The 9988-nt window shown below is 43.8% G+C and overlaps 1 protein-coding gene across 1 annotated transcript in view; it reads left to right on the top strand.

Moving 5' to 3' along the window:
* PPM1H (protein phosphatase, Mg2+/Mn2+ dependent, 1H) overlaps nucleotides 1-9988 on the top strand; it is a gene marked incomplete at its 5' end in the record, with an annotated part of 49519 nt that overhangs the window by 26064 nt on the left and 13467 nt on the right. Inside the window, one exon of the mRNA XM_010083612.1 lies at nucleotides 8289-8352. Within this exon, the coding sequence (XP_010081914.1) occupies nucleotides 8289-8352 (64 nt within the window). The remainder of the gene's footprint in view (nucleotides 1-8288; nucleotides 8353-9988) is intronic.

Genomic DNA, 9988 nt, shown 5'->3' with positions numbered 1-9988 from the left:
CCGGCTGACCAAGCCTCCAAGCTGTCTTGAGCCGTAATTTGCTGGCAGACATCTGTGTTCCTGACAGTCTTTCACGGTTGGGTCTCTGGGCTGGGGTTTTCAGGCCTGTGGCTTGCAGAAGTTGAACTTGTATTGGAGAGAGGGTAATTCTGGTGGCTTTGACAAGTCCTAAAACCAGAAGCATCAGGGGAGACTCGGTGGCCACGTAAGCAAAGCGCTGCCAGCACTAAAAAGGGGTGCGGTTAGCCTGAGGTAGAAATATATGGGGGGGGAAAAGCAGGCCTGATGATAACTGCTTCATAAAGGACTGCACAGTATTTTCTCTCTTTGCCTTTTGTTTAAAATTTAAGACACGGTTGGTCAGGTTTTTTTTTCAGTTGATAAATCTAGTGTGAACGATGTTGAAGTGCTTTGCTCTGCCTATATCCTAGACACCTTCCCAAAACCTGCTTTGAGGTTTTCTGACTTACTGTGTCCCTGGCTGGCATGGCGGCCCTGCCAGGGTTCCCCCCTCGGCCTCCTGCGGGCCCAGAGGAGCTGTACAGCGCTGCACTTCACCAGAGGCATCCAGAAGGCACTACCAACTGACATCAGCTTTTGTGGTTTCAAAATTACATTTTTTTGCTCCTCCTTGGAACACAAATGGTGGCCTTTGCTGCTGCTCGCATTGAAGCAGAGTTCTTTTAAATGCTTGTTTTCAGATCAGAGCTGTAGCTTTTTGACTTGATTTAAGGGTGGCAAAAGAGTCCTAGATAACAAGTCCATTTCTTGACCTGACTTGTTGGCAGCTTCCTTTGCCCTCCCGGAGCGTGCAGAGTTCAGCCGCATCCCCTCAAAAGCAGTCCAGGGCTGCAGCCCGAGGTGGCACCAGGCAGGGGAATGGGGGGGTGCTGCCTTGGAGCACACCAGGTGCGTGGCCGCAGTGGAGCCCTTGCCTGCTCCCTGTCCCTTTGTCAGGCAAGGGGGTGCTGTGGCACACGGTTAGCCACCCGAGGGTCAGCCCATGACAGGGGATCGCCCACCCGCATGATTTATTCCAAAGGAGGGAGGCTGCTGCCCTGGGGCAAGCACTAAGCAAAAACCCATTTTATTCTAGAGTCAATATTGTCCACTGCCTGGAAAGCTGCCAACCTGCTCTGCGCTCGCCTTTTTCTTTCCAACAGGGAATGTCTTTCAGCCTCTGAGCATCTGATTAAAAAAGCAACTTCACTTTTCAAGCCGTTTTGTTTGGGATGGATGCCTTGCGCTTTCATTGTGCAGCCCGCCTTGCCGTCTGCGGTTCAGACTCCAGCTCACAAAAACCAGGCTCTCATTAATCACTTATTGGGGATCCAGAATACCGTGGTGAGAGCCAACGTACATGTTTTGCTTGGTAATGTGCAAGCTGATTCGAACAAATATTGCCAATGCAGCCACTATCTTATTCTTTATTGCTGGGCTTGATGTCCTTTGACGGCGCATTCAGGTAGCCTGCCTGAGGAGTGCCTGAGCAGATTGAGAAATGCCACAGAAATGTTTTATGGAAGCAGGCGCCTGCACTGCGCCCCCCCTTAATATAAATTGATTTATTGAATCAAGCGCAGAAGCCCTGCTACAGAAACCTCGGGCTATATCCTCTGGAGAACTACCTAATAAAACAGCCCCAACTGACACTCCTCATTAGCTTTTCCACCGATCCCAAGGCAGTATTTAAAGTGACAGTGTCCCTCTTTTCGGCCTGAATTTATCTGCTGACTAATGCCTGTGGGTCTAATTAGCTTAGCATTATTAGTCTTATTCAGATAAGCTGCATTTCCTAACAGCTTGATTCCAACTTGTAAAAAGTAATTGGAAGTCTGCAAACCCTGTGCTGTAACCTGCTTGATTGTGCCTTTTAGCCAAATTCATGTAATTTACAAAAAGTCATCCTTCTCTCCCCCCCCAGCTCTTTTAATTGAGCTTTTTTTGTCTAGTGAAACCTTCTGTGCTGCTTCTGTTGAAATCCTGGCTGTATTGTTGTGTTTGAGACCTGAACCGTATCCTTTGTACAATCGCCAGGGAGAGATCAAATTTTAATTTCATAATTACTTCACAAGAAAGCAGCCTTTTCCCCAGTCATGCCTGGTATTAATTTCCTCCCAGCAACTTACATTTTCATAATTTAATGATTATGGGCCACCTTTGCAGCACTGGGCCTTTCTGCAGAAGGGAGAGATAGGATGTCATTTTTGCAGCAGAAACCATAATCCACAGTCACTTGCCTTGCCTTTTTTGTCTTTGCTCTCATCTCTCATTGCGAGGTAGACAGAAGCAGGACAGGACATGCCTCTTTGGTGCGTGCAGCTGGAGCAGCTTGCTGGGTTGTGCTTAGGTGTCTGAGACACAGCTCTGCAATGATGAATGGGTGTTTGCAATGTGCATGTTATGCATCTTTTCAAGATTTGCAGCCCTCGCTGCAGGAGCAGCGGGAGGTGAGAGCTGACCTGCTGCATACAGCACATCTCCTGACAGTGACGAATGGCTCTGTTTTCCTCAAGTGCACACATGCCACAGGAGCTGAGCCAGTGTCTTCGGGGCAGAAGAAAGCAGAAACAAGAAAGTAATAGTGCTGCAACAAAAGAGAAGACTTAAGTCTGGGGTAGACTCTTTTTAAATGGCCTCTTTGGAGCCAAGTGAGCCTGACAAGAATGAGATTTGTCTGAGTCATGTCCTGCTGGAGTATCTCCTTCTGGAAGCAGTGTGTCCAAGGCCTGTCCCTGCATGGCTGTGCATCTCCACTTGGGCTTTGCTTTGGCACAAGATCAGGTGCCACATATGCCGGGGCAAACAAAAGGCTTCCAGTCTGTTTTATCAGAAAGAAAATAAACTGAAATTAAGCAATCTTCAATCTGAAAACCCAAGCAAAGCCAACTCTTCCTCCTGGTAAGGTGAAGTCTCTTCCCAAAGTCCTGCTTTTTCTGGCTTCCCCAGCTGCACAAATTTGACATAGCCTCAGCCGGGTCAAGTCATGCTGAGATACTTTTTTTTTTTTTTTAATTTTAGATAGGTAGACAGAACTGAGGTTTGCAGAATGAAGCATTATAAAGTTTCAGGTTCAGAAAAAGGGGTTTCTGAATTTTCTGGGAAAAGTGCATGTTTTAAAACTTGTATGTGTTCCTCTTTACCTGGAAGGAACCCTGAGACGGTATCTTGGTTTAGAGTAGATTTTTCCCCAAAAACTGGATTGTGCAAATGCGCATATGCATTGCTCGTCTTTAATTGATTTGGGTTTGCCATCATCTTTTCTCTTAACAAGCATTAGTATAGTTTTTGTGATTTTATTATCTTTTACTATGGTTTGTGTGCTTTTACTATCTTTGTTTATCGTAGTTTTGCCTCATTAAACTATATGTCAGATGAGCAGTAGGGGAAAGATACTGAAGCACTGGAACATTAAAGCTAACCTACACAGAGGGTACTTAGTATCAGACGTCATTGTCTGGATTTAGAGATTCTGACTCTGCAGAAGCACATATGTGTAGAGACATTTAAAAAAAAAATACGGCTGGATTGGGACATAAATTGCATCATTTTCAGTGGTTCTGTGCCTAACCGGCACTACACATATTTTCTTCTTGGTAGTAAGCATGCACTTATACTGGTTTGATGCCTGTAGTTCAATAGACAGTACAGATAAATAGTTCCTCTTGGGTTGGGATTTAAGCTCTGTTATCCAAAGGGTTAGCTTCAATCGACTGATTCCTTGTGTGGGAGGGGGGGAAAAAAGGTTCTGTCAAGTTTTATGTTGCTCAGGGATTAAAATCTAGTTTTCTATTGGTATGACCAAGGAAAGTTGAACTTGGGGGACAGGAGGTTGGTTGGTGGTTTTGTTGTTGGTTGGGTTTTTTTGAGGGGATGGTTCTGGGTATGGGTTTTTTTAGATGGTGGTAGCAAAGCAGTGCTAGAAATACACTGAATCCACAAACCTGTCTCAAAGGAAAGCCTTCTTCAGTATGAGCTAAGACATTTCTGAAGCCATAGTGCTTTTTCTTGCTTGCTTGCCCCAACTGGGTTTTGCTCTAGGCTTCAAGCTCAAGCCCTTTGAAGACAATTCTTTTTGCTCTTACTTAGGTTTAGTTCTCAGTTTACTATCAGGTGTCACTAGCAGAGATGTGAAATACAGACAAACTTCCTAAAGCCAAGTTCTGCGGAAAAGCAGAGCGTGGAGTCTGGATTCCCCTGTCATTTACAGAACTGAGCCTTCCAGGTCAGGGTAGATTGTGTTTTCACCACCATCTGTAGTGCCTGGGGATGCCAACACAATACTTTTCATGACCAGTAACCTTACACAGTTTGCTGTGGAAGAAAATATAACGTGGTTTCTTTTTTTTTGGTCATCAACAGCTTCTACACTTAATGTGAATTTGTGTGTGCTTTCAGAAGGCAAATTTTAAGAACAAATTATATGGCAAGAGAATGCATAACACATGTAAGAAATTATCCAGGATTTTGGCTCTGAAATCTGTATTTGGGAGCTGACCAGTTTTTCAAGTTCTGATCCAGCAATATGCAGATAACTTTGATAATCTTTCATGTAAAGTGCCTAAAGCACTGCTAATGACCTCAGCACTGTAGGAAACTTATTCCATAGATTGTCTTGTGCATTTAGCAGCTTCTGGTGATTTTTTTCACCATGTATTTAGAGCAGATTCCAGTTAGCATATGAGTAACATCATGTCAGTCCTAGTTCTTTCGTTCTGACATCTCTTTTGGCTCCCGGTGCGATTTGGCCTGGTTTTCCAAAATGTTGATCCTGAGTCCAAATGTAACTTTGTGGGTGGTACGTATGTCAAGCCTTAGTTCAGTATTTTTGGACAGCAGTAGCATTTCATAATTCTTTTGAAATTAAAAGAAGAAACTAAGTTAAATGAAAAAAAAAAAAAGCATCTAGATCTAGCTGGGCACACACTCGCCTTTTCTACTCCCTCCTCGACCCCCCTGTTTTTCCATTTGGAAAAGTAGAGGTTTATGTGGCAGAAGCACTTGACAGGATTTAGGCTCATTCAGAGCAGCAAGTAATAGCATAGCCTTGTCTTTATGACCTGTCTTGTCATGCCCTGGTGGCCACTGAGGCCTCCAGGGATGTGGATGAGGAAGAGGGGAAGAGTGAAAGGTTGCAACCCTGTGTTTGTGTTTGTTAAAACAGTGAGCTAGGCTGAATTACGTAGACGGCTGAATAAGGCCATGCTGGCACTAAAAAAAGCCAAGCAACCCCCTCAGGTTCTCTGTATGTCTGTGTTTGATATATCTACTGCCATATTATATCTTTATATACTGCACTCTCAACAGCACAGGAAGGTATAAATGTAACTTTATTACATAAAATCAGGTTAAGTAGTCCAGAAGGTTGTGGTCTGTGTGAAATAAACACACGCACGAAGTACAAGAGGTTTCACAGGGCATAAATTAAAGTGAACTTCATAGCTTCCTTACTTCCTTCTCCCCAGTGCAGTCGCTGAGCTGCTAGCTGAAAAGCTGTCCTTCATCCTTCTCTTGCAGCAAACCACACGCTCATATATTATTAATTCTGTTTCACTAGTAATGCAGGACGCAGGTACTTTTCTAGAGTGTCTCAGGTTGCTCTTCACTGAGTCTGTGCCAGCCCCACTGCTGTGGTTGCAGTTCTTAGTATTGTTTTTCAAGCAGTGATAATTTTTCAGGCAATAGCAACACCAACAAAAAAAAGTGTTTGAGATGACTCTTGACACCGAAGAGGTGATTTGCTGGGAGAAACCACAAAGCAAATCACTGTAGCCCTCTGGGCCTCCCTCTCTTAGTCGCATGGCTAGGTCATAGGCTAGCCAGCTGTCCTTCCAGCTGCTAATGAAACAAGTGAGCTTCAGCCCTTGCAGCATGGCCTCTTCCAGCAACCTCGCACCATTGTGTAACAGTTGAAGGCCACAGGGATGATGGTCCTTATGGTGGTTCCATAAAAGATGCTGGACTCGGTTGTGGGGACCATTCTTTTGAAGGACAGTGGCCTAAATGATGCCTCTTTCAGCCCTTCTTTTTTTCCATCTTCCTCAAGCGCAGTCAGTGCAAGTTGCTATGCAGGAGAATGTAAGGAAGGAGGGGACGGAGGGAAGAAAACTTGGTCCCTGTTTTTAGCCACTTACAGGACAGTGTAAAGTGGGGGCTTTGATCTTAAGTATTTGTATTTATCCTGGAGATAATATAGTTTGTGGGTAAAGAATGGGTTTGGGTTTCCCTTTAAAAAGGGGGTTGCAAATCAGTCAGTCACACCAACTTAGTCTTGTTTGCTATTTGTAAGAATTATGTACCACAACTTGAAAATCCAGTAGGAATGATTGTCTTGTCAGGCTTGTGGTTTGATTAGCCATTTGACTCTGACACCCAATACGGACTCAGTTGATACCCTTTTTCTTGGTGTCAGAGCACAACTGGCTGTATGCAAGGAACAGGAAGGAGTTCAGACTTCTCTTCAAGGAGGTTTCAGCAGGGCTCCCAGCACTGTAGGTCCAGCTGGGAGCTTTGGAACAGGTTCATGAGCTGTCAGGGGTGGTAAAACTCTTCCTGCACATTCAAAGCAGGATATCCAAGTTGGTGAGTGAGGCAGACATGTTTTGCTATTCCCTGTTGAAAACAAAGGAAGGAACAAGAGCAAAATCCATGACTGACTCATCCTTCCCAACAAAATGCTATTCCAGGATTTAAACATCAGGGAAGTTTTACTGTGCTGGCTACTTGTAGTGATTTGTGCTTTTTTTCTTTGGTTTAAGAGCTAATCTGTTAGCCATCCTGAGTACAAAATGCCATTTAAATGCCTTCTCTATATTGTCTATTACAGAAATGCCCAAGTATCATGGTTATATACCCCAGATATGTGGTCTCCCATGAAGCACCCACTGTGTTTTGCAAACCTTACCTGGTACCATTTTGGGATTTCACACGTACTAATGTTTTGTACTACATGAGTGGAGTCCTCCACTACTGTTTCGTCCTTGCATTTTGGTTGCTTTTCCTTTTTTCTTCCCCCTCCTCTCATGACTAAACCTGATTGCAGGTCTATGCCACATTTTGGTGAAGCAGGGGGCAGTTTAATTACAATACAGGATTTCACCCTTAAGTTTTAGTTTCCTGCTGGTTTGTGTCTCAGCCTTAACATTACTTAAACCTGATCAAATGTGACTCCCCAGAGCTCAAGCAGTCAGCCTGGCTGGAGAGCACTGCAGCAGGGGCTGGTGGTGGCTGGCAGGGAACCTGCCCCGGCACCTTTCCTCCTCCCACTTCTCCCTTCCACTTTGGTGGGGAGTGCCGACTTGCATGCTAACGGAATGATTTTAGTATCACCAGAAGAGCTTTGGGCGGGGTGGGCCAGGAGGGAAGGACAATGTGCAGGGGAAGGCTGGAGAGGGATAATTTTGTGTTATGAGGGGAAGTATATCCCTCTGGGGTGATGTACTCTAAGCAAAGAAGCTCCCCAGCACCCTGGCTTGAGCATGTGTTACACAAACCACAGGACTCTGCAGCTTATGAGAATGACAACAGTCTGGTTTGTGGGGATTTTTTTAAATTTTATTTCTCACTGCCAAAATTGCTCACCTTCTCACCTCATCAGTGTCAGCAGCTGGATGTGTAAAAGGTATGAGTATGCAGGCATGCAGTAAACAGAATTAGAACATGAGCATTTACTTCTCTTGGCCATGGGAAAGCTGCTGTGAAACGTCAAATCTCTGACAACCTTGACTGTTGCAGTCAAGGTCAAATGAGCACTAAATATCCTTCTAAGACTCTTCAGCATGTGAAGCTTGTCTTGCTTTAAGCAGTCCTGAAACAGGCGAGAACAGGATCGGAGAGCTGTTTCACACTTTATGTACACATCCTGCTGTTGCTCACCATTTCACATTAACAGTGTTAATCTAGTCATTGGTTAGCTTCCTGGGTTTGGGGTATTTTTTGTTTGGTTGGGGTTTTTTTTATGACACTGTATTATGTTATAGCTGCTGCCATAGCCAATGATATTTTACATGATTAGGATGTTATTCCAGTCTGCCTCTTTTTCCATGCAAGCAATAGGAGCAGCTCGGCATGTTTGATATTTCCTTGTGTTCGCTTTTCCTTTTGGTAAGTTTTAAAAGGCACTACCCTGAAAAATTGTTACTGTTACACAGGACTTGGTTCAAAGAGAGAGTCCCTAGGAAAAATAATGATTTTTTTTTTTTTTTTTTTAATCACAGCTGTTTGTTTCAGGGCACTGGGTCACTAATTGAGTGCAAGCTTTATAAATGTTGTTTGTTCTCCCCCCACAGGGCATACAAAACCATTGAGGAAGATGACTTGAAGTTTCCCCTTATATACGGAGAAGGCAAGAAGGTGGGCACATTTGCTTTCCTCAAACCAAAGGAAGAAGGAATTCTGTGCTAAATGTTTACCACTCAGTTTAGCCTGTGGCAGTCCAGTGTTTTCCACTCAGTATCTCTTTATTTTATCGTTTTGACAGCTTGAAAGAATATCTTGGTTCTGTCATAAATCAGTCTTATGTCTAGGGGGTGGCGAAGGGAGCTCAACATACTAAAAAGCATTTTTACAGCAAATATACTCATCTGCCATTCAGTTTGCTTTTGATTTTCTTTCATTTTAAGCAGGCTACGAGATCATCTTAAATAATTGACTTTAAATGTTCCTGGTTTTATTGTAAAATATAACTAGGTGGGATGAAGATAGCAAATTACCTCATGTTTGCTGAAAACAAAGCACGAGGATATTTAATAACATTTTAGAGTGCTCTGAGATGCACAACCCTAATTTAAGAAGAGGAGGGATCAGAGCAGGATTTGGGAAGGATAACACCCCTTAACCATATCTTCTTCAGCTAGTGTATGTGAACTCACTGTTGAATTCTTCTGATGTGAATGCTGATAGTTTTTCTTGAAAGGGAGAAACAAACCGTTCTGTTTGGGTGTACTTTGTTTCCAGCTCTGTGATTAAGAACAGTGAGATCGTTAGTGTTGATCCCAGCAAGCTTAGCTGGATGCAGCAATAGGATCAATATAAGGATGCAGTGGTGTCAGTTTGCCAATATTGCTGTGCTCGCTGTGTTTCTAAATAGTGCTCCCTGCTGCATTAGGTTCTTATCTCAATGCAAAAATAGACGTTCTTCAAAATTAGTCCGAGTTTTGAAAGTTCAGACCTGCAGCTTATCTCTGAATTTGGTTAGGTTTATAATTATTTGCAAAATGTTTCATGCACACCTTTTTAATTTACTTTCTTATTGCCTTATGGAGCCAGGGGTTAGTGAGGCAAAATAATTTTGGGTCAGTTGTTCGCTGTTATTGATGCTGTGAGCTCTTCTTGTTCAGAAGCTGCTGCGACTGAACTAGAGTTTGGGGGAAGCGATATGCAGAGAGCGAGTTTCCCCATGAGGCAGTCTGCCTGGTCAATCTTTGGAGAAGCATTAGTGAAGAAGAGCCCAGCACCTCTTGGGAAACAGCTCATGTTGCAGAGGAAGGTGCTTGGGGAAGGAAGGGGTAGACCTGAGGTAACAGCAGACCTGCCCTGGTTCTGCGCTCCACAGAGGAGAGCACTGTGGTCAGTGCCACTGTCACCTCTGCATTCAGCAATTTAAGGTGGCCTTTGGCACTTTTCTTTGGTGGAGGGAATATGTATCAATAGGAAGAGGCCACAGGTTTCTTAGGTGAGTTAATTAGGCTCCTCATCCTTTTTATAAAACCTTTTTACTAACAGTATAATTTGCTGAAGGAATCCTCTTGCAGACTGGTGTGGGACAGTGGGGTGACTGGGTTATGTTTCCATAGTCCCGGTCTCTTGCAGATGGTCACAGTCTAAGATGGGTGTATGCAAACTGGGATGTGGACAAATACAAAGCTAGGAATAATGAGGGAAATGGAGATGACACGAGTGTGAAAAGCTTTGAAGTTGATTAGCTGTGTTAAATCTAGAGTTTCTGGGAGAGAAAAGGGGACTGTAGCAGTTATGGAGTAAGAGTGTT

The sequence above is a fragment of the Pterocles gutturalis genome, unplaced genomic scaffold, assembly GCF_000699245.1.
Source record: "Pterocles gutturalis isolate BGI_N339 unplaced genomic scaffold, ASM69924v1 scaffold685, whole genome shotgun sequence".
In the NCBI taxonomy this organism is placed as follows: Eukaryota; Metazoa; Chordata; class Aves; order Pterocliformes; family Pteroclidae; genus Pterocles; species Pterocles gutturalis.
Note: the sequence above shows the minus strand (reverse complement) of the source record. Positions and strands in the feature narration are given on the sequence as shown.